This window comes from Sciurus carolinensis, chromosome 4 (assembly GCF_902686445.1).
Source record: "Sciurus carolinensis chromosome 4, mSciCar1.2, whole genome shotgun sequence".
NCBI lineage: Eukaryota > Metazoa > Chordata > Mammalia > Rodentia > Sciuridae > Sciurus > Sciurus carolinensis.
In genome coordinates, this window is record NC_062216.1 from 78870515 (window position 1) to 78895907 (window position 25393).

At 33.5% G+C, this 25393-nt stretch overlaps 1 protein-coding gene and 1 pseudogene across 1 annotated transcript in view; one reads left to right on the forward strand and one right to left on the reverse strand.

Moving 5' to 3' along the window:
- Positions 1-927: 927 nt before the first annotated feature.
- LOC124982811 (dnaJ homolog subfamily B member 6-like) lies at positions 928-5779 on the reverse strand (annotated as a pseudogene).
- Positions 5780-8594: 2815 nt separating this feature from the next.
- The window catches only part of LOC124982812 (ovostatin homolog 2-like), a 52816-nt gene continuing 36017 nt past the window's right edge, over positions 8595-25393 (forward strand). Inside the window, exons 1-15 of the mRNA XM_047549727.1 lie at positions 8595-8659; positions 8973-9156; positions 9675-9831; positions 11093-11145; positions 11554-11574; positions 12234-12402; positions 12872-12956; positions 16234-16351; positions 19392-19503; positions 20916-21025; positions 21374-21532; positions 22394-22621; positions 23783-23837; positions 24253-24398; positions 24769-24918. Of these exons, the coding sequence (XP_047405683.1) occupies positions 8595-8659; positions 8973-9156; positions 9675-9831; positions 11093-11145; positions 11554-11574; positions 12234-12402; positions 12872-12956; positions 16234-16351; positions 19392-19503; positions 20916-21025; positions 21374-21532; positions 22394-22621; positions 23783-23837; positions 24253-24398; positions 24769-24918 (1812 nt within the window). The remainder of the gene's footprint in view (positions 8660-8972; positions 9157-9674; positions 9832-11092; positions 11146-11553; positions 11575-12233; positions 12403-12871; positions 12957-16233; positions 16352-19391; positions 19504-20915; positions 21026-21373; positions 21533-22393; positions 22622-23782; positions 23838-24252; positions 24399-24768; positions 24919-25393) is intronic.

Below are 25393 nucleotides of genomic sequence, written 5' to 3' on the forward strand. Positions count from 1 at the left end.
CATAACCACTTACATTTTTTAAAAAGAACAGAATTGATGTGTTAAAGAAGATGAAATAGGATCATATAAAATGCTCAATGAAAGCCATAAGAGAGAAATAAAGCAAAATAACAAGTGTCATGAAAAGAACACAGTTGTAAATGTGGTAAAGATGAATTTATGCTAATAATCATTTCAAATGTGAATTTCTAAATATGATGTCTAATATCAGAATAGCTTTTTAAAAAGGCCCTACTATATGTTTTCTTTCTTTATAAGAGTTTTAAATCAATGATGTCAGATTATATTATTTTATATTGTTTTTTTAAACAAATGACAAAAACCCAGTTTACCAGTTTTTAAAATCTAAGCTTAATATTACATATTTAAATAAATGTCAAAACTTTCCTAAGCTACCAGCATTTATGCACAATTAGAAAACATCCTTACATCCTTAGGAAAAAATCCTTCTGATATTTATTAAATCAGAAATGTATTACCATTCATGCATTAATATCTTTCAATACTAAATAATGGGAAAAGAATGAAATTATTTCTATGGAATACTCATCCTGGCAATGTTAGCTCACAGCAGGCTGACACAACCTGGCTCATACGTCAAACACAATGGAAAGCAGATCCACACTGGTGTTAGAATACAATCTTGTCGTAGCACTACTCAAATGTCAAGGCTTACCTTGGATTACATTTAATAAAAAAGCAAAGGGCATAAAGAGATAACAATAGTTTTAAAGACAAAAAATGGTCTGCTTTGTGGGTACCAACAATAAACTCAAAAGTCTATGACAAATAGGGGCTCTGATGAGTTGTTTATAAATACTTTAGATCAGGTACAATTATACTGAAAGTTGAGTTCATTTGAAATCTTCATAAAAATGTTCCTGTTAATCCTATAACAATGGTGCTTGTTATAGTTTAACATTTCTGCTAAAGGCCAGAGTTGAATTGCTTGTTATTCCCACATAGCAGCTGCCCCTTGGCATTTATGGATAAGGACTTTAACTGGCCATCTTCTTTAACTTCTACTCTTTCTTGACCATTCTCAACAATTCTCTTTGTAGTGATTTTTCTGCCATTCACTATTTTAGTGGGAGTTGATATAGGTTTGAAGTTGGCCACCCCACTACCTCCGAATGACACAGGAGTGAATGAAGTGAGGCCATGGTGACCTACTGATCCAAATGAAGTAAATTCTGCATCAAATGAAGAAAATCCACCTCCAAATTATGGAAATCCACTGAAAGTACAGAAAAATAACCCCATACCTCTGTTTTGAAATGGAAAAGAACCAAAGTAACACTATTTTTTTTTTTTTTTGACTCCACTATATGCTTGCTTATAACGTGTTCCTTTCAGCCTCCTGAAGCTGCATCTGTGTTGACAGTACACTGGGATCTTCCCCTATCCCTGACTATGGGCCTGATGTATAGCAAAAATGACTCTGAAATGTGTAATCAAAACTATTCTCTCATGCAATCAAAATATCTGTCTCAACAAGGTCTTTTCTAACCTACATGTGCCTCAATTGTCCTTGCGGTTTTTGTAAATTTTGCCTTTATAAACCCTTTATTCCAAAATTCAGGGGCTGGGAGTTCTTTAAGGCATTAGCCTGCTCCCAGCCACTGCTTGCCTGGTATGCTCACTTAAAAAAACCATTTCCCCTTTCAATTTGGCTCAATATGCTTGGTGGTTTGTAATTTTCCCACACTCCATAACAGTTGCTGCATCCCTGGGGACTCCTTTGTTCTCAAAAAGTCTTCAAAGAGATCAAACAAAAATGGTTCCCATGCACAATAAATTTCCCTGAAGAATCTGGGTTTCGAACGTGAAGCCAAGCTCAAATAGACTATCAAAATGACTTCTACCTCCACCTCTACCATTTAATCCTTCTTTCCCATACTTGTCACAGATGTCCTGTTTTTTAGTATCTGATAACACTTCATATGCCTCTCAGCTACTTGTTTGAATTTTCTCTCTGCTTCTTTATTCTAAGGATTTCTAAAAATCAGGATGCCACTTTAATGCCAGCTTCCGAGATGACTTTTTGATATCCTCAGGTGAGACCCATCTCTGCATCCCTAGAAGGTCATAGTGATTCAACGCGTTTTACAGTTTGTTGAAACAAGTCTCTGGAAGTGGGACTGCTGGGCTACTCTGGGTCCTATGTGGCTATACGGGCGGCAGCCTCAGCAGCTCCTCATGCTTTCCTTTCTTTCCTCAGAATTCATTTTAAAGAAAGAATTCAAGCAGAAATAAGTGGAAGACAGGAAATACTAAATATGAGAGAAGAAATCAATGAAATAGAAAACAGAAAGATAAAAATCAATGAAACCTAAAGCTCTTTCCTCCGAAAGGGTAAACAAACTTGATAAACCTTTAGTTTAGCTGTTTAGGAATAAACAAGAGTATATCATAAATTACTGAGGCAGATGATGTCACCCAATGCCTATAGATATTAAAATAATAAGAAATATTGTCAACAGCTTTATATAGCTCTATACCCCATAATTCAACAACTTGCATGAAATGAACACATTTCTTAAAATTCACAAACTACTGGAGTTTGCTCAAGAAGAAATATACAATCTGAAGAGTCTTATATCTACTAAGAAATTGAATTCTTAAGTAAAATCAATTCTGCAAGGAAAATACAGATCATTGTACACCAGAAGTGATTTGAAATAATAGCAAATCTACACAAGCTTCGTTATTTTATTTTTCTCCCTCATCTCCCCACACATATAATAGGATTCATTAGATTTTGGACTTTTTAACAGGGAGAATAGAAGTCCAAGAGTTCTTTAAAAATTGATCTTATGCCCTTCTTTGCTTCCTGTTCTACCAGATAGGCTTTAAATTAAATTTTATAATATTTTTTCTTTAGGGCTATTTGTACAGGTTGGGAATTTCTTATTTTTCCTAGACTCCTGTGTGCCCCTACACGGCACTTACCTGCTCATAGATTTCAGGTGGCAGCAGTGTCAAGTAAAGAGTTGATTCATTTGGATCCAAACTGGGCCCCTTCAGTCCTGACAACTGCCCTGCTCCAGAGGGGGCTCCCTGGCCGAGTAGGTTCCTGTCTACTGTGGGAGGTTGAGAGCCAGACCAATTCAGCCCTCTTCTCTTTTTAACCTTCTTCACCAAAAATATATCCTCGTATTTAGATATTTTTTTTCTCTACAGTACACTTAAACATTTATCCCACTTATACTTACCTTATTTTTAACAGCTATTACTAAATTACTTAAGAAAACTAAGATAGCAGACAAGCATGGTGGTTATCATTTCAAGGTTTCTTTTTTGTTATTGTTTTGTTTTGTTTTCTTTGTCGTTGTTATTGTCACAAATAAACTGTGAAAGTTGCTGTACTTGAAACACAGAAAGTCATGGATACTTAATATACTTTCATTTATATATTTGGTCTTAGGTCTTACACAGCTGACAGAAATAAACATAATTCTGACTGACCAGAACCCCAGGCAAGCATGCATGCTAACAATTCTGAAGACATCTTTACTCTTATCTTACCATATATTTACTTTAACTATTTGTGTACTCATTTATCTGTAAGTCACTTTGAGTATAATTCCTTAGGGGATTTTATCACATAAATACACCAGTTTATAAAAAGACAATTGAATCCAAATTATTTTTGAGGCTGCGGACAAAAATTTTTCAGTTCACATAACAGGTTGATTTAAAAAAAAAACAAACAAAAAACACTCCTACTGTCCTTTCCCTTTTCTCATTCTCAAATGAAGTTAGGAAAAAAGGTCAGCCAAGAAAAAAATATTTTAAAGCCTTACATGTTTTTAATTAGGCATGCTGTTCAAAAAATTATTAAAGTAGACAAACTTAGCTTTCTGGCACCATGACAAAATACCTAAGATAAGCAACTTAAAGAGAGAAAAGTTTATGTTGGTTCATGCTTTTAATCCATGGTCACTTGACTCCATTGTTTCTGGGTCTTTGACAAGGCAAAATCTCATGGCAAGACATGTGGTAGAGAGAGAAAGGAAGGACCAAGGACAAGCTGTAACCTTCAAGGACATGCTTGTAGTGACCTAGCTTGCACCAACTAGACTGCACCTCCTAAAGTCTCTACCACCTGCCAATATTGTCACCAGCTGGGGATCAAGTCTTCAGTACATGAGACTTTGGGGAATATTCCAGATCCAAAATTTAACATATCCAGGACCAGGAAAAAGCCATAATATGTTGTTGCCATGAACAAATGAGAAAATGAACCTAATTCAAATTCACCAAGGCAAACTGCCCCCAGAATTTCTATGAATAGCTTTGTGGGTGTTGAGGCAAAGAAGTTGAAGGCAAATATGAAGAACTCTACTCCAAAACCCATCTTGCTGGGAGACTGATTTAGAGGCAGTTTGATTAAGGGATGAATGATGGCAGAGCGGTGGGTGCCTTCTCACAGGTGAACGTTTATGGCCTAATGATTCACATCCGATCCTCATCACCTAGTCATGAGAAACTTTACAATGCTAAAAATTTCAAGAACAAACATCATTGTTTCCAAGGATATTCTTGTCATTTATTAACTTCCTCATGTGTAATTCCTGACAAAATACACAATAGACAGACTAGTGGGATTAGCTTCCCTTAGGCCCTCTTGCTGATCCCCAAACTCATAAGAATGAAAGAAAACCTATTTCACTTGATTATTATGAAAGACAACAGCCAGGTGAGGTTAAACAGGGAGTCAGCCATTGATGTGGTCTTAATGCTAAGCTTCAGAAATTTCACTGGTGTGTGAGCTGGAATTAATGGCTTCTTTACAACACAGAGTGAACCTTTATGTAAACTATGGACTTATAAACTACACTTAATGCAAGACATTAATAATATGAGAAACTGGGAGGTGGCTGGGAAAAAGGGGTAATGGGAACTCTATACTTGTAGCTAAGTTTTTCTGTGTATCTTAAAATGTGCTCTAAAAATAAAGTTTGGTATAGAAAATACTTTGACTCAGGCACAGGTGGAGTGTGATCAAGTAGAGTTGACTTGAAATGTCTCAGGAGAGAAAGAAAATACAGAGTATTGGAGTTCCTATATTCAAGCAAATTGGGGAAAAATGGGCAGTAACCAGAAGGATGGACTTTTAACCCACAATGTTTCAAGATGTTGTCAAGTTCTCTATTCTTATGTTTCAAACTTGGAGAACAACAAGGAAACAAATGATTCTGCATTGAATTCATCCAATTTAGTTGGCACAGATATTTAAAGTCAACTTTAGATTTGTGTGTTATTCTCAATCTAATTAAATCAACAATCACCCTCCAAGTGCTGTTGAGGACACCTATAGTCAATTGTAGTATCAAATAGCTTTGGATTCTCATAAGACCAAGGACCTTCTGCTTTCTAAGAGGCTCCAAGAAAGGAAGAAAATTATATTTTTTCCTTAATTCTAAAATTATTTCATTAATTTGAAGTTATTGGAGTTAACTCTGGCATTTTATTTCCAAATGTTCATGAGAACAGTAAGATAGTGGCACACAGCTGAAGGAGACTTCTGGCATCTGGGTCTCGCTTTGTTGCACATTGAAATCACTGGCAGCTTTACCAAATGCCGATACCAGGCTCCCACCTCTGGAGACTTTTCTTTGGTCTGGGGTGCAGATTCAACTTCGGGATGTTTAATGTGTAGCCTGACTTGAGAAGCTAAAAGAAGGTCTTTCAGCACAGGAACAACTACCCTATACTGAGCGGTGGTGGGGCAGTGAGCATGCACTTTTTTACTGTTGGACGTGGAGACATCCATGATCTCATTATTATTGTTACAGTAGTCTTTCCCATCACTTACTCTCCAGGTGATCTTATGAAGATTAATGACTTCTGTGACACTGTATTTGTCTTCCAGTAAAGAGAGTGTACGCAACATTCAAAATTGTGTTTTCTGAGAATCACATGAAATACAGTAAGTTCCTGTACCAGGCACATGACTTGCTGCACATTCACGGTCAGCAGCTATTTTCTCCCTCCTGGGTTTCCTACCATCCTCCTGGCTCTCCTTCCTTTTCCACTATCACCTATGCTACCTTCGTCCTCTTCTTGCTTCCTTTTTATCTTCCTTTCTTCCTTTCTTCCTTGTCTTCCTTTCTTCCCTTTTCTAATAGAAGGTAAAATCCTCCATTGTGTCTTATTCATCTTGTTATCTTTAGGAACCCAGCACCGATCTGGACACAGGTCAATAGCTATGTTGAATTCATATCTAAATTTTCTGGGATAAGGGCCCATTAGCCTGAAGACTAAGTTGATCACATGAAATTATTTTGGTATATCCCATATGTGTAGAGAGAGCTATCAAGAGAGCATGTCCTTTCTCAGGATGATTTAAAAGAATAGCATACCACAAATACTTTTGATAACAGGGAGTTGCCTGAATGAAAGTAAGAAAATTGGGTCATTAATTCAGCATTAAAACTTTACATTACAAGGCCCTGGGTTCAATTCCCGGCACCACCAAAAAAAAAAAAAAAAAAAAAAAAAAGAAAGAAAAAAATTCCTTTACATTTGGAAATATACAAATGCTTTAGAGAAGTTTCACTATTTTAGATTATTGGTCTTAGGTATAAATACTTGGTTTCTCTATGAACAATCTGCCTTGTGGTGTTGTCTTAGGTGTTGCTATGGGGTGCAACTTAAGAACAGACTGATTACCACTGAGAAGTCCAAATTTGAGAGTCTTTATTAGGTTGGCTGGTTGACTGTCTCACACAATGCCCCAAAAATGGCTATTGGGAGAACATCCTGACCATAGGGTTGCAGAGGTTTTTATACTATAAATCAGTACATCAATCATAAGTGTCTGTTGTTATGATTTAAAATTACAAAGTAACATTATGGAATCTGAAATCATTAGCAGAGGGGGAAGTGGGTAAAAATGATCTTAGGTACAAACTAAAGAATGGTTACTAACATCTAAACAATCACTGTTAACATCACTGTTCACACAATGCGTTGTTTAGGAAACTAGGAATCAAAAAGAGAACAATTTTTCATTATACAAGAATTGCCATTTCATCATTTTGTATTGTCAAACAAGTCATGTTAAGCAACCATTGACAGGTACAGAGGCGGGGCTTTCCCATCAGAGAAGCTTTTCCTACATAACATGGAGTCTCAGGGTAAAATGGAGTCTGTTTAGTCATTGCCCATATAGCCTGGCCTATGACATTTCCATGGAGTCAGATATGTCAACCGGTCACATATATATTCATCTATTGGCAGACATCTGGAATGATTCCATAATTTGGCTGTTAAAATTTGTGTTTCTATAAACATTGAAGTGGTTGTATCACTATAGTATAATGGTTTCAGTTTAGTGCAAAGAGTGGTTCTAATCATAAGCCTAATTAGGCTGTCAGAGGGCAGGGTATCATTCAAAACCAGAGAGTAACAGTTTGAGGTTCCAATGAAATGAAATTATACCTTCAAATTATCAGGGCAGGTCAACCATTGAAATTAGTTTCTCTAGCAGAATTAAAGAGTTTTCTTCCTAGGCAGGATTAGAGGAAAGGCACAGAGACCGAACTCCTAGATGGGAATGGGTAAGGGAACAATGTTCCAACTCTACTGAGAGAGCACTGTGATCAGAGTTTTCATGGACACTATTCTGTCTTGATAAAAATATGTGGTCATCAAGGAGTCCCCGTTTTCACATGCTGTAGACCTCACTGTCGCATGTACTTAATCACTTGCATTACAAGTCCTCAACTATTATGTTATGTACTGCAGACTCTGTCAAGGGTTTGCCAGTTTCTTTGCCATGGCTTTTTTGCTTTATAGAAATGAAATATTTTGCAATTAAAATTATGGTATTGTTTTTTGCCAAGAAGTGATGTGTATGTGTGTGTGGTATGTGTGTTACCTTTTTTAAAAATTTATTCTTATGTTGGGAGAAGATATTGAACATGGTAAAGTAAACCTCATCAAGAAAATTATATTAAATGTTGAATGCATATCAACATATTAACTATTGAATTCTGTATTCTGAAATTATAAAAGAATCACTTAACAGTGTCAATGATATGTAAAATCAGCCTCTATTTGAGATATCTGTTTTCATCATGTTTTGGCAATATCAGTGATGTCCCTTCTCTTAGAAGATTGGAAAATTTGCCTTTTGGGAATTGTTATGATAATTCCTTGGAGAAGTAATTTCTTCCAAGTGCTACCCGGGTGCAGCAATGCTTTTGATAACTGCGGTTAGTCCTGTGAGTGAAGTGCTGAAATAGTGTGGATTCCAAAGTGTTGCACAACTAGTTTCTTTGTTTTTCCTCTTTCTTCCTGTCCAACTTGTGCTGCTGATTCTAAAACCAGAGCATTATTCAGTGAACTTAAGCAGGAAACTTTATATAAAGTGATACCCCCTGGAGAAGTAATAGGAGAGGTGATTTAAATGTGACAGGTGGGTCCCCTGACACTTGCTCCAAAAAGAAATTGATCTTTCACTGTGACTATAAAAGCAACAATACACAAAGGCTGAACAGAAGGAAGAGACAGTTGAGGTAGCTGCCTTCGAATGAGAAAGAGAATTTATTTTAAAGTTGTTGCTGTTCAGGCATTGGGATAAAATGGTGCCTGCCATTTTGCTGAGCACCTTTTTGCTTCATTTGACTGCTGCTGTGACTTCAAAACCGTAAGGGAATACTACACTATTTATATTAAACTAATAACAATTGTTAAAATAAGGCCAAATAAAATTTAATTGTATTTTACCATTTCAACTTCTGCAACTGAGTGCTGGTTTTTCCTATAAATGTTTAGCAAGCATAACTGCAATTAACAACTTAATCTCAAGATATCTCTTTGTGTACTAGAGTTTATTGTAATGCTATCTATGAAGAATGTGTGCTTTTAGGAATATTTCGATAAACTGAAATAGTTTCTGGTGGATGTTCTTCATCTTTCATACGCTTGTTTATAGAACGTTGGTTATTTTCTTTGCATAGGCAATATATCTTATGGGTCTCCTCTGTGATGCAGAGTTATTCTACAGAAAAAGCTTGTCTCCATCTTTTAAACCTCAATGAATCTGTATCATTGAGTGTTGTCTTGGAATATAATGGATCTAATACCACTATTTTTGACCTGTCTGTGGAAGAGGACACCTTCTATGCTTGTGCAAATTTCAAGGTGAGACAATGAATTTAGTAATTAGAACTGCAGATATGGGAACATTAACTTATTATTAAAAGATTATTTTTACATAACAAAATTAGAATTTGGATAAGTTGTAGAAACTAGGAGGGACAACTAGAAATTCCAGAGAGGCAACGAATAAAAGGAAAATTTATACATGCAGCCAATGTATAAATGTTGCCAATCTTCTATCATAAGAATTGATAATAAGATAACTACCTCATTTTAGGCAGTAAAAATATTTCACAGTGTCAGGAAAGAAAATTTAGGGAAAAAGTGAAAGGTTTGGATTCAGGGAAACAACAACAACAACAAAAAAGGAAATAGCAGGCAAGAAGACATAAAACACAAGTTTATTAGAAAGTGTCCCCATACTAAATTAAGCAATTGTAACAAGCAATCATTAATTCTTTCTTTAGGAAGTAAAGGGTTTACAGGAATCTCTCAGCCTGACAAGCCAAATTAAGACATTGTTTATGATTTTCCCATTCTCTGCTGTCCTACATCAACAGGTCTCTCAGAAGTCTTCTGAACAGTTTGCTTTTGTGACTCTCTTGGCTAAGGGAGATACTCTTAAAATCTTTGAGAGGAGATCTGTAGCAATCAGTTCAGAGGAGAAGGTAACATTTGTGCAGACAGATAAACCCATCTATAAACCTGGAGAGAATGGTAAGTCTATTCTCCTTTCCTTTCTAACATTGACTTTAGAAATGCATTCTGCAAGTTAAAAGCAATTCAGACATGTAAGATTTAGTTAAATTTATCATTAATATCATTGGTGCATGAATTTCAAAAGGTCTTATTGATGGTCTAGGCCTTTTATGAAATAGTACCTTTTAACTCTTGTCACTGAATACTTTGCTTCATCAAATTTACCTATCTTTCCCTTCCCCTGTGTATAAACACTAGTGACAGGCCTTCATAATATAAAGGTTTCAAGCATGGAATGTGGAGTGTAATTAATGAATTTGAATCATTTTTCCATATTTTACCAATTGGGCAAGTTAAATTAACCCTCTTTTTAAAGGTTCAATTATATCATATGTAGAATATAGAAAATAAAAGTTTATCCCAAGAATATTGTGAGAATGAAATGAGTACCACTATAAAAGAGTGACTCACACATAGGTCTCATAACTGATATTCATTATTTTCACTATTATTACTGATAGTCATAAGTGTAACTAGATAGATGATAACCGAGGCAGAACCCTGCATTTTCTTTATTATTATAGTAAGTAGAATGTGACAGAAGGACACCAAACTGTGTTCAAAAGAGGTTGGTTTTTGTCTTGGCTCTGGTAAAACAAATTATTGGCTTTTGTCAAGTAAGTTTGGATATTTGGGACTTGTTTCTTCATTTTTAAAATTAGAATCGGTGGAAAACATCTATACATTTTGTCCTGATGAATATTATATGTTGCTATGGTTTATTGAAAAGAAGTAAATGAACTAAATACAGAATTTTTATAGTGAGATTTTTGCTGCATTACATCCTCTCTTCTGAACTTACTAAATGTTGTGATGACGGCTTCTATATGAAGCTCAGTATGCACAAATAATTAAAAATTTTCTTTTCAACTGTTTACTAGTTTCAATTTATTTTTTTCAGGAGTATTGTGTTCTATCTCTTACTATACATTTGTTACATTTTTCCCTCTATGACTAATTCTGCCACCAAGCCTTAAGGTGTTCCTATGGCTCTTGGGGTAAAAGTTTCTGCTGATGGCAGCAACCAGAGTGTCAGCCTTGGTCACAGCAAAACACCATTAACAGAAGAATGACAAATATAATAGGAGATATTTCTTTCCCAGTGAAACTCAGTCTCAAAGGATCACATTGGAGCTGAGAAAAAAGGGAATATGGTATCCTGTGATATTAGAACAATTCAATTCTTTTATTAAAATATTGTTCCTTTCTTTTCTTTTAGCTCACTTTCGCATTGTGACATTGGATAACCACTTTAAACCTATTGAGGATTTGGTGAGTTCAATCATTTCTAATGGTACAGTAACATTTGAACATATTAAGCAAAGACATTGCTATATAAAGCATCTTCAGGAAGCTTTAAATAAGGTTCCAAAGTAGAGTGTAAGATAGGTGCAGCTTTAATACTAGTCTCATATTTAAACATAAAACTTTCATTTTTAGGGAGTTGATTTATAATTCTTTAGGTCTTTTCATCAAATAAAGAAAACACAGGTTGCATGGAAACTGTTTTCTACTTCCCAGAGGAGATTTAGGATCTCTTTCACATTTGGGGTGTGTCTGGCATTTTTAGCTATAAAAACTTTGTTTTCTGGGAAAGCAAGGGTAATTTTAAGAGATGTCATATGTATAATACAGCATTTGGCAAAAGGAATGTACTAATCTGTACTTTATCTCTTTCAGTATCCTTTAATCACACTTCAGGTAAGAGACTTGCTTTTCATATCCATTACTTTAATTATTCAGATAAATAATGTCTTGTTCTCATTTTGTATAATTAGAAATTAAGATGACTGAAATAAAGGGAAGAGCAATCTTCATGTGCATGTACAGTATAAGGCATCAGATTAAGATCTAAATAGAGTCTATTTATTTTCATGATATCCTGTGGGGCAAATGCAATAATTTGGTTTGTATGGAATATGAAAGATTATTAGACTCTAAGGCAGGTGTATATTTGAAATGACTTGATTTTTGTTGCCAGGCCCTTCTCAATCTTAATTAATTCACATTTTATTGTAAGAAAATGGAAAACACAAACACAAATACCCAAGAACTTAGAAATATATGAGAAGATGATATTATCTTGAAACTGATTTTTTGCTTTTAGAAAATAATTGACTGTCTCCTTCTACCAGTTTCTCCAGAGTACTGTAACCTTCAACTTCTTTGAAATCTTGTGCCTATCAGTAAATAAGATTGAATATGAATACATTCAGAATACATAACAGAAGTTATGTTGTTCTCATGATTTAAGACGATTAGTTCAATATAATGATAGCACTTTCTTTACTTCCAAAATAAAGAAGGAAAGAAAAATACTCACATGCAACTTCTGATTGTCTTTATTCATTGTTTTCTAGGATCCTAAAAACAATGAGATTTTTCAATGGCAAAATGTGACCTCTTTTAGAAATATTACCCAACTATCATTTCAATTGATTTCAGAACCAATGTTTGGAGATTATACAATTGTTGTGAAAAGAAAATCAGGAAATACATTGACACATCAATTTACTGTTAATAAATATGGTAACTAATTCCTATTTTTGATTTTTTTCTATATAAACAAGTTCAAAATAAATGAGAAAACTTTTACTTTAGACTTAGGCAAATGTAAGTGAAGCTTGAATTGGTTTTCTGTCATTGTTTTCTGCTGTATCATGAGTCCTTTCCTGCTCCTCACTCCTTATTCTGATCCCTGCTTATCTGTTTCCCCTAGAAAATACCCTAGTTTCCTAGAATGTATCTAAGTTTTCAACAAAATGTAAAGTTATGGGGATAGGGAAATTTAAAAAGGGGGGGGACTACTCAATCCTTAATGAGACACTATCATTCACTGTGGTGGACTAGTTCCACACAGAATTGGAGGCAATTGAAACATTGTCAGCTCAGATGCAAAAATAGGAAAAAATTATGCTTGGAAGCATAGTTATCTGCATTGCAATTAGTTTTGCTCCTAGCCAAAAGGGGGCTGAGATATATTTCTCTTTGTTTTCAGTGTTGCCCAAGTTTGAAATTAAGGTCAGTGCACCACAGACAGTAACTATTTCAGATGATGAATTTCAAGTGGATGCATGTGCTAAGTAAGTATTTATTATGATTTGTCCCCACAGGTAACTCAAAGCTCAGGGAAAACAAGATACGAGTTTAACCTTGAAATTTGTTTATATGCTTACATTAAAAATCTTAGGGAATTTTTGAATATTTGAAAAATATAGAGAAAAACATAAGAAATAAGCTATAATTAATTGTACTCGTTGTCATTAACATTGTGATTTATTTTCCTGTAATCTTTTATGAATGTTTTCCATGACAACAATCTTACTTTCTTATCTATAGTACTTAAGAAAACTTGTTTCCAAATTATGTCAGTCTTTTTATCTATGCCAATTCCTTACCATATCAACATACCTAAACAGTTATCTTTAGCAAATTCACTAAACTATTATTTTATTATCTAATGTGGGCTGTTCCATTCTATTTCCTAGTAATTAATAATTTTGTACATGTACCATTGTGTAATGCTATATAATAATTTTTGAATTAATAGTAATTTACTTAAGAAATATTTCCAGAAGGGGAAATACCAAGACAAAATAGATAACAGTCTTTTAATCTTTTGATTGCCCTATTACTCACCAAACATATTGTGCCAAGATACAATTCCAGCAGCTGTTGCAAAAGTACCTACCTCATTTAGTCTTCATAATTATTGAATATACTCATAAAAATAAAATACATATGAAAAGAAGGGAAAGAAAAACTAACAGGTATAATAAAATATTACTAATTGTACCATTAAAATAAAAATAATAACAAAATGAGCTATTGAAATTGTCATAGTGCAACTAAGAAAGTTTATAATTTAATTTGAATTCATTTAAATCCTCTTAATATAAAAAATACAAATTTTATTTTCTTCTTGGGAAATGATTTCTAATATCTTTAAACCATTTTTGTGATGACTTTTCTTAAATTTCTAATAATATAAAACATCTGCTATTTTTTGGGTGCCAATTACTAGTGTAATAGCTATACATATTCTCACCATGATGCCACAGGAGCTATTATCATCTCAATTTTATAAAGAAAATTGGTAAGACAAAAATGGAATAACTATCCAACAATAATGGAGCCCTTTGATGACAGAGCTAGGATTTACACATGGGCTCTATGGCTTTAGAGATACTTGCCCAATTAATAACTCCATTATACTTTATTCCAAATACCAATATTTGCCATATCTTTTAAATACTTTATGGCTGACATCAAATTACTATTTTTTTTTTTAGTATATTAATGATACATTGTGTAAAGAACTGTCTAGTAAACATGTGAGGGTAATTCTTGAAGTTCTTCAGAATCTTGGAAACTTTTAGTCTTTTTTAAAGTAGTATTTAAAATCTTTAGACTCTAGGGAAATGATCATAAAATTTCTCTGAGTTTTAATATAGAGTACTTGAATGTGTGCCAGAATTTAATATATATGAGATTGCAAATTATCTGTTAAAAATCATGAGATAATCAACATATGGTTGAAAAAATCCAGGATCATAAACGGGCTTTGCTAGAAAATCCAAAGCCAGAAATTTTAATGTCATTGGCATCTCTAATTTATTTATATACCTAGTATTATGCTAAAAAAGTTTAACCCACAGATCAGGAGAGTCAAAATGTTTATTCAAAGTGGTGTGTACAAAAACACTTTCTAGACCAAATGCTAACATGAAATTGGTTGTTTCTTCATTACTTTGGATTATTATCATTATTCTGACTTCTTGTAACTTAACCTTATATGCTAGATAGATCTGACATTAAGGAGCACATCAGTATCAGCAATAATTAGATCCTGTCATATGACCAGGCAACTAGACAGGAGCTGTGCTTGCTGCACAGATGTTACTGAGCGGACTTTGAGAGCAGGATGGTGTAGTCACTGTCCAGATTTGAATTAACACAATCAAGGAGTTGCCTGTCTTAGGCTGAATAGCACTGTACCAGCTGTGCCAGGGATTTAGTTGGAATGGCTAGGGAAAACAATAGCAAAATTACATTATTTTAGCAAAATCTCAGAAATGAACTAGGTTTTTAAGGAGGAATAAAATTTATCTACAGATAAAGAGATTTTTTCAATAAATTCCATTAGTACCCATCAAAAGCTTTTCAAATCACAAAGGGACTTCCTACTCTATGCTGCATGAAGACGTAAACTACATGTTCCAAGAACAAACATTAATCTGTAAATAATGCTACAGTAAAATTTTTATTTTATAAATAAAAAATAGAAGAAATAATGAGACATATGTTTTATTATTCTTACATTTTACATATATTAATCAGACCTAACATTTCTGTCCCAATTTTAACTCAATTTCTGTTTTACATGAGACAATAATTAGAACTAAAAGATGATTTTAGTAATTTAAGTTGAATCAAAATCTCAAAAACATGAAGTATTTTTAAGTAAAAAGAGAAATAGGTTAACAGAATGAAAGGAGGATAGACCATGGAGTGAAACAGATCTGAGTTTGAATTTTCAATCACAACATGAGGAAGTTAGTAAACATCAGTTGACTAATCAAGGTCACTGGTAAAATTAAATAATGTAAATAAGATCTAGTATAGATCAATGTCCAACAATCATTAAAACAAAGTATTGTAATCTGTAAATTCCCTAGTATTCAGTTTGATTATCTCCTAACTACGTAGTTGCTATTTTTTTTAAACCTAGTGGAAAGAATCCTCAAGTTAAAAAACAAACAAACAAACAAACACTGGTATTGACTGGATTTGTGTTTTGTTGAAACTTTTAAAAAATTTGCATTATAGTTTTTGGAGAAAATGAGATTCAGTACCACTCCAGAAAGTATTATACCTTTATTCAAAACATATCCAATTTATGTCGGTCCCCATGCTCGTGGCAAAACGAGCCTTGCTCGAGCATTTCTGCTTAAAATACTGATCTGGACATACTTCAAGAACCTGAATCATCCCAAATTTACTTACTTACATACATATTTTCTGCTAAAGAAAAAGTTACAACTAATTTTTATGATATTTCTATCAGATTAAAAATTATTTTTAAAAATTTAATCATTAAATTTTATTCACTGAGATTTTAGATTACTTCAGATACTATGTCACTGAATTTGATTTTTTAAAAAGCAGCCACAGCCTCCTAATAAATCAAATGACCAATTCTATGAGGAAGTACTGCCAATAGGTGAGGTTTCCTAATTGAATTGGGTTAGACTGAGGTCTTCACAGTTTAGAGATTTCATGTATAAGTGTTGAAGGAGTCCATAAAATACTGCTCTGATGTCATTAATTGGTAATCACAAGTGCACCTTTTCTCACTAGGTACACCTATGGCCAGTCTGTGCAAGGAAAAGCCCAAATCCGAGTATGCAGAACATTTTTTTCTTCTACAAATTGTGAGAAAGAAAACAATGAAATATGTGAGCAATTTATTGCACAGGTACTAACAATGATCTTTACTAAAAAAAAAAAAAAAAGATCTCACTCATTTTTGGCTATTATTCTTTCTTTGATTTCATTTATAAAAAAAGACTTAGCAATACTATTCATTTTATGGATAATAGAGGATGCAATTAAAAATGGTAAAAAATAAGGAGAAAATACAATGTCTAAAAGTTTCTTACTATCTAGGCAATGTAAATTGTTATTCACTTATCAATTTTTAGGATTTTTAGAACTTGAAAAGATTTTGTTGCGTTCCTTATTTTATACTCTGTAAGTGGCTGTCCCAATCTTTAAATAAATGAATCTGCATTATTTTTCACTATGCAACCTAGAATTGTCCTCTTTAAAACAGCTTATTTTCAAACATAGGCAATTATCATATACATCCATTGCTTTAGATTTGTAGGATTTTTTTGTTGTCATTGTCTTTGTGTGTGTGTGTGTGTGTGTGTGTGTGTGTGTGTGATACTAGAGATTGAACCCAGAGCCTTGATACATCCCCAAACCCTGAGGTTCATATTTCAAGTCAACAGTTGCTTTCTCCATCTGTAACATTGTAACTTTAAGAGAATGACTCCACCCATTTCTTTGAGTGAGGATTGACTTTGGAATTCCAATAGTGAAATTTGCATATACACCATAGTATATGTCTGATTGTCCTCAAGTTACTCCCAAAATTTGATGACCACCCTCTAGGTAAATATCAATAATTGCAAATACAAGCCAAAAAACTAGGAAATACAAGCTAAGAAATGTTAAGTGAATTTCTTCCACATCAGTGGCTCATTGTTCCACTGAGTTGTAACATAATCCAGTCAAACATTTTACCTAGGGAAAGGTGTTCACTCAGCTAATGTTTTTTTCTCTCCCTATATGAAAAACATAGCAATAAAAAGATCTGATGCAACCATCTCTATGTGAGAAGCTTTATTTATTTGAAACAGATTCCTTGGAATGAGTTTCCTGAGCCAAGGGAAGTATAGATTGATGTAACTATAGAGATCATTTTAAGAAATATTAGCATATTGCTATTCATAAAATTTTTAGTGATTCAAATTCTTGTCAGCAAAATGTCAGATTATATTTCCCAAGTTATTTCCAGCAATGTATTTAAGACTTTAATTTTTTATCATTTTGATAGACAAATTTATTTTGTTTTAACATGTATTATCTAATTACTAGCTAATTTGAGCATCTTTTCATATTTTTGTTATCAATTTGGATTTGGTCTCTTGAGAACTCTTAATTGACTCTGTTTTTCCTTATTAATATACAATTGAAACTTTCTTTCATTATAAACATTCTCCATCCTCTAAGCAAATTTTTCAAGTATTTAAATAAGTCAAACCATTGACTTTGCAATTGTGCTATTTTTGACATCCCAAGGCTCTTACCATTTTTGGGTTTCAGACTTAGGATAAAAAATGTCTGATTTGCCCTTCTGTTGCATTTGTAACTAAGTATGCTTTAAGATTATTTCAATTTCTTCAGTAAACATAAAATTAATTTTTGATAATGTTTAATATAAGAAGTTTATTTTCTCCCACCTAGATATTGAGTTCATAGCACCCATTTTATATGTTTGCTTTTCATCTTTATTCTAAATCACACTTGTGTTTGCCTATTGTACAGGTTTTTATTATATTCTTATGTTATTTATGTTCATCAATCATTTATTTTAATCTTCATCTTAATAATTCCTTTTCCTAATATTTTAGTTGATATTTTAAATATATAGTCATCCCTCCCTATCAAAGGGAATTGATTTCAGAAACCCCATATATACCAAAATCTGGGGTTAGCTAAGGCCCTTCTATAAAATGGTATAGATTTACATATAATCTAGAGCACATCCTTTAGTATACTTTAACTTCTCTAGAGTACTTATGCTATCTAACAATGTAAATGTGATGTCAATAGTTGTTATACAGTATTATTAAGGAATAATAACAAATGAAAAATTCTGTTTGTGTTCAGTACAGGTGCATTTTTTTCCAAATATTTTTTAGCGTGGTTGGCTAAATCCATGGTTGTGGCACCCATGAATACAAAGGGCTGACTGTGTTAGTGGCTTCATTTAGTAATACACACATTCAGTGTTTTACAGTTTCCTTTCTCCATACAACTTAATGTCATTTGATGCAAAGTATTTTTCCTTTACCCTATATCTAAATTCTTACTGGTTAACCTTACTTTTCTCTTTGATTGAAAGATGACTAAAAACATTTTTCTCCTAATTTCAAAGTCATTAAGAGTCTTCTGGCCACTTTTAATTATTTCATTTTAACTTGTATTATTTAGACAAAGTAGAAGTAATGTGTTTGATGTCATTGATAAAATAGCTCCTTAGTCTTTAGGAGTGCACACTCTACAACCACCACACTTGTTTAGCTCCAACACCTTAAATAACTGTGTGGCCTTGAGTAGGTTATATAATGTACTTGTGTTTCAGTTTACTCATCCTTATATGGTTATAATAATAGGGCCTAGTTCATATGAGAATCTTAAGAACCAAATGAATTGACAGATCCTTGTAATGTTTAAAATTTTAAATTAGTGAATATTTTTCAAATATAACAAAATATATATTGTTTTAATTGTTGATGTTACTGGCAAAAGATTATAGATTTTTCCTAATTTTAAATGTACAATTTACTCTTAAGAAGTATTTATTTTGATGGTACAGCCTTGAAAAGTGATTCTGTTCCACCCATTTTAGTGCCTTTCAAGATGATTTTAATATCTTACTTTTAAAATATCATTCAACTTCATTTCCATCCTTTAATCTCCTCCCATTGACATTGCTTCCAGGAGAATTTCTTTCAAATCTGTGAAATAATGATTATCTTCTTTACCTTGTTTGATATGCTGATGTAATCTTTTCCCTCCTCCCCCTTCTCCTCCTTTAATTTTTTTCTTTAGTTATTTCAACAGTCCTGGGTGGTGGTGGTTATATACTTATGCTAAAAATTCATAGTTTTTAAAATGCTCTTGAATCCCTAACTTTTTCACTTTATTTTCTCTTTATTTTTCAGTTGCAAAATGGTTGTGTTTCTCAAATTGTACATACAAAAGTCTTCCAACTCTATCGTTCTGGATTTTTTATGACATTTAATGTCAATGTAATTGTTACAGAATTTGGGACAGGTAAGGATTGTTTTATGTACAACTGGGATATCAGCTTACTGGGAAGAAGTTGATTAAGTTAGCAGCATGTATAAAATACACACCAATTATTGCTCAAACTGGTAAAAAGTTGTACTTTTGCCCTTAGGTCAACTTGAGGGTTGCTTTTGAATAAAATTTTCCTGATTATATTTAAAATAAAATAATTATGTAAATGTTTTATGACTTTATCTGTTTCTGTGACTACATTAACCAGAAGTAATAGAGCTGAGCTAATAAATTATCAATTCCTTTTTAACTTTGTATATATCAGTTGATAAGCAATTGCCATCACCTAATTTCTGATTTTATTCTCAGTACTTAAAACCTATATCCTGAGGACCAGATTTTTTTGAACATAGCCATATTTTGTTTACCTTGCTTAACAGCTATAACAAAGTAGAGTACTCGTGTCAGACTCAACCCAGAGTGGTCCAAACCCTAGAATGACTATTAGAGTCTTTATGGACGTTTATCAAGCCCTGATTTATTAGAACTGGGAACATTTGCAAATGAAAATGACTATTAGTGAGAAATTTACAAACTTATACATAGTGAGTGCTCAGTAAATATTTCTTAAACAAGTGAAAAAACAGGAAAGTGAGATTTAATTTTGGTGAGGGAACCAGTTGAATGGCTCATAATTTCTTACAACTTATAAAGAGGTTGGGAGTACACTCTTTATTTAGTGATCTATGTACATATACTTTATCAAAATTGCCATAGCTCTCACAATAGGTGAGTTTGTCACACTTCTATTATTACAACAACTTAACTAAATATGTTTGATTCTGCCTATTGGTTTGTTGTTATCTCAAGACTTTTTTTTTTTTTAACTTTGCTTTTCAAATCTGAATAAAGTCTATTTTTTTTTTTTTTTTTTTTTTTTTGTGGTACTGGGAATCGAACTCAGGGCCTTGTGCTTGCAAGGCAAGCACTCTACCAGCTGAGCTATCTCCCCAGCCCTGAATAAACTCTAAATGCTATATAGTTATTTTGTAGGTCAAGAAAGTTTTCAAAAGTGGAAACCCTATGGTTTAAGATATTTTCCATTATAAAGTTACAAGCCAGAACTGAGTGGAATGGTAGGAAGGAAAAACTTAAGAGCATTTTCTCCTGCTCCTGATTTAACTATCATTCCTTTCAAAGAAATAGGTTGCATGTATTTCAAATCATTTATACCTCCTTTTTAATATAGAACAAAAATGTAAACCTGTATTCATATAGTTCTTGTGTGTGCCTTAAGCTCTCCACACCCCCCAGGTGTTGAGATTGAAGCCAGGGCCTTGAACATGTTAGGCAAGTGCTCCACCACAGAGTTATATCCCCAGTTCTGGAATATTTGGTGGAATGGTTAATTCTTTCTTGACACTGTGTTTCCTCATTTCTTACAGGTGTACAAATCAGTGAAAAGACCTCTATTTTTATCACTTCATCACTTGGTAGTGTGAACTTTGAGAATATGGACCCCTTTTATAGAAGAGGAATTTCTTATTTTGGAACTGTAAGTTTAACTTAAAAAAAAAATGCATGTCCCTATTTCATTTTATTCGATCACTGATTATCCTTTGAAAATTTCTAGATATTTTTTTTTCCCTACTTTCATAGTACATCTTTAATATTACCATATCTGATATACTGGAAAAGTCCTAGGCTGAAAGGAATAAATACAATTTTAGTTGTTTCCATATTTTATATACACACACATATATATTTAATAAAACATCTTTCTGTTCATTAGAATTTAAGAAAATTTCTATTGAGTGATCAAAATTATGAATAGAAAATTATTTCTCTGTAGGAATATGAAATTTTGTATTTGAAGAATATTAACACTTCCTTATTTGTACAGCTTAAATTTTATGGTCCCAATAATGTTCCTATGGTGAGCAAGTTGTTGCAATTGGAGCTCAATGATAAAATTATAGGAAATTACACTACAGATGAGAATGGTGAAGCTCAATTTTCCATTGATACTTCAGGCATATTTGATCCAGAATTCAAACTGAAGGTAAGAAATCAAAGAATAGATGAAGACTGGTAGGTATCCTACATCAGAATCAAATGTTAGGAATTTTGAACATTAGGAGTTTCTATTTCTCTCTCTCTCTCTCTCTCTCTCTCTCTCTCTCTCTCTCTCTCTTCTTTTTAATTTGTTGATTCTTTTTTTAAGTTATACATGACAGCAGAATCCATCTGATATAATTATACAAACATAGAATATATCTTATTCTAGTTAGGATCCCATCCTTATGGATGTACATGATAGTGGGATTCACTGTGTTGTTTTCATATATGTACATTTGAAAATTATATCAGATTCATTCCACTGTTGCTTAAGACAGTATATGTTTTTTGCTTGTTTGTTAAATAATATATGAGAATATTTGTTCAGGATGATGAGAAACTAATAATACTACAATTGTTATAAGTTCTATAACAATCAGTATTCTTCTCTGTGTAACTAGAATTCACTCATGGAGAAAATTTGATTTTTTCCTTCAGATCATTTTATGCATAGATAGGGGGGATACTCTGATTTCTCTTTTCTGCTGCTTAAATGGAATTTTGCAGTTAAACAATTTGTCAGTCTTCAAATATAGCTTCAGGAAATAGAGATTAAGTCTAATTCTCTGACTTCCATTCAACTGTAAGAAACAATTTATTGTTAGTTTAATGAAATATTTATACAATTATGGTGATTTTTAGTACATAAAAGAGAAGGGTGTTGTTATTTCACTTCCAATAACTCAACAATGAAATGTCAGCCCCAGGCTGTTTCCTCTCTGGTTTGAAGACAGGTCTTCTGTTCTGTTACTTTCTTTGGAAGTCTTTACATCTCTGAGATCCTTCTCTTTGTTTTACCTGTCAGGCCTCATATGTTCAACCTCAGAGCTGCTATCCTACCAGCTGGTTGACACCTGAGTATTCCGATGCCCACTTCAAAGTTTCACGCTTTTATTCCCGAACCAGCAGCTTCCTGAAGATTGCTCCTGAACCAAAGCAACTTAAATGTAACCAACAGAAGATTATTACCGTCCATTACTCCTTAAATCCCGATGCATATAAGGATAATTCAAATGTCAACTTCTTCTATTTGGTAAGTCTCAGTTAGTGAATTCTTGAAATCCTGCCTAATTGTGAGTTTGTGGGCATAGGACAGTTCAGACAGTGTGCATCAGCTGAGTCATGTCAATCTGAGGGAGTTCCAGCCTCTCATTTTGCTCACTATTGGACCCATTAGAAACAAACAAACAGATAAAATGCTCTCAGATTGTTTCCCTCAGATTTCGAAACTTGCCGTTCAGAGTCTGCTTTCTTAGGCATTGAATTATAACTCATATAATTTATATGAGTATTTATAACTCTTTGTGATAGTAAAATATTAGGCAGATACAAAAAAAGGAAAATGGAAGATTCACTTTGTGTCCTCAAGGCATATTGAAGAGTGACACACAGACTTGAATGCCACTACGTCATTGTGCTCTTTTTCTTTTCTTTCTCCTTCTGCTCTTCCCCCACGTCCTCCTACTTCTCCTCATTCTTCTTTTTTGGTACTGAGGACTGAACCCAGGGTCGCTCTACCACTGAGCTACATCCCCAGCATTTTTACTTTTTATTTTGAGACAGGGTCTCACTAAGTTGCTTGTGGCCTTTCTAAGTTGCTGAAACTGGCCTTGAAGTTATGATCCCCCTGCCTCAGCCTCTTGAGTCACCACCACACCCAGCCCCCACCCTCTCCTCTTAATCACACAAGTTAGTCCATCCTGGACAGGTTTTTAAACTCCCTAAGCCTTGGATTCTTCAGATGTATAATATAATTGGAAATGGTAAGTTCTGCCTCCTGGGATGAGTATTACATGTCAGGCTCTACCCTTCTATGTGTTGGTTGGCTTCCTCAGCCTTATAGAATCCCATATTACAGCTAATGGAACAGAGGGGAAACAGATAAAATGATGTGTCTTAAATCATAAAGTTAATAGTGATTAGATAAAGGCATATTCAGAGCTAGATAGTCTGGATAAATTCACTGGCTCCTACAGTACGTTTCACATTGTTCACAGAGTTTCTAGTACATAATAGGCACTCAATCCATTGTGGTTACTTTCTGTTCTTCAAATGTGCCAAGTTCACTTTTAATTTGTGGAAGCTACTGTTATCTTATGAAACAGAATTATCATTGGATAATTCATTATATAATAACAATATGATATGATATTAGGCAATAGATCTCATATTGTGTTTTCTTTGTCCTATACAGATGATGGTAAAAGGAGCTATCTTCCTCAGTGGACAAAAGGAAATCAGAAACAAAGGTGTATATAATGTAACCATTTATAAATATGTAGTTTACCTTTTTTTTTCTTTAAGGAAATATTAGAGAGTCCAGAAGTTAGGAAGAGCACTTATTTCAATTTGTGGGCAAAGTGCAAATAGGATGGCTTAAAGAAAGTTACCAAATATTTTGATACAGGACACTTTGACCTCTTTCTACTATTGCGAGGTCATCGAGTACATTACAGAAAAGGGATTTCCAAAACCAGAGTATTCTAATTACCTAAATTACACAGTCTTTTTTTTTCATATGTAATTTGCATTATTTAATTTGTTTGCCTTTAAAACAAAGCCTAGTTTGCACTTTCTATCCATAAGCCATTCTCTTTTATCTAAGCATACCCAGTGATACAAGAAATTTTTGACATCATATCTGTTGATCTCCTATTTACACAGCCTGGAATGGAAACTTCTCATTTCCCATCAGCATCAGTGCCGATCTGGCTCCTGTGGCTATCCTTTTTGTCTACACCCTTCACCCCAGTGGAGAAATCGTGGCCGACAGTGTCAAGTTCCAGATTGAGAAATGTTTTAAAAACAAGGTGATTTTTTTTCTATTTCTGACCTGTCCAGAATAAGAAGGGTAAGCAGTTTGTTTCTTGGTACCTCCTTAACTGACCACTATGATCTTTACATGGTAATCTCACAATAAGGGTGGGTATCATTTAAGTTATTAGGGAATCAGAAAATTGCCAAATGGAATGAATTATCCTTAACAAAAGTGCTAATCCTGAGATAACAGGAGGGTGGTAAAGGAGATGTGCCCTTTAAGGAGAGTTGTGGGTGAACATGGGCTGGAGAAATATATATATACAGAATCTATCAGGATTTATTAAGAAAAGATTGAATTGATTCAGATTATCTTCATAGAAAATTATCTCTACTCTCATTTCTTTTCTTTCTCCACTTCAGGTTAGCATCAAGTTCTCTAAGGAGCGGGGGCTTCCTGGCTCCAATGTCAGTCTCTATCTTCAAGCAGCCCCTGACTCATTCTGTGCCCTTGGGGCTGTGGATAAAAGTGTCCTCCTGCTGAAATCGGAACAACAGCTGTCAGCTGAAAGTGTAAGATCCCTGATTTCCTCAATTTTCTTATTTCTATCTGGACTCAAAGTCTTATCCTTTATATGAAGCTTATGTGAGATGGAACATGTTGAAAACATCAACTATTTTATTCCTTTGTTACTTCATGGCTTATACACTTATTTTTCTTGAGTTACTCAGCACTCATAGTAAAACATAATTCTATGAATGATTATGACATGTTAAGAACTTTATAATAATATTTAGTATTCATTTGATACTTGGGACCTAATTTGACCACTATGTCCCATTGTTAATTCTCCTTTTTTTTAACCACATTTTGCTTTATTCCTGTAGTGAAAGATTCAGAAAAGAATCATACGCAGCATTTGTTAGTCAAATATCTCTTTAGTTTTCTTTAATCTGGAAAAGAGTCTTTCTTTTTTTCTTTATGGAATGGACATTTTTGAAGAATGCAAGACATATCTGTTATTTAATAGAATATTCCTTATATTAG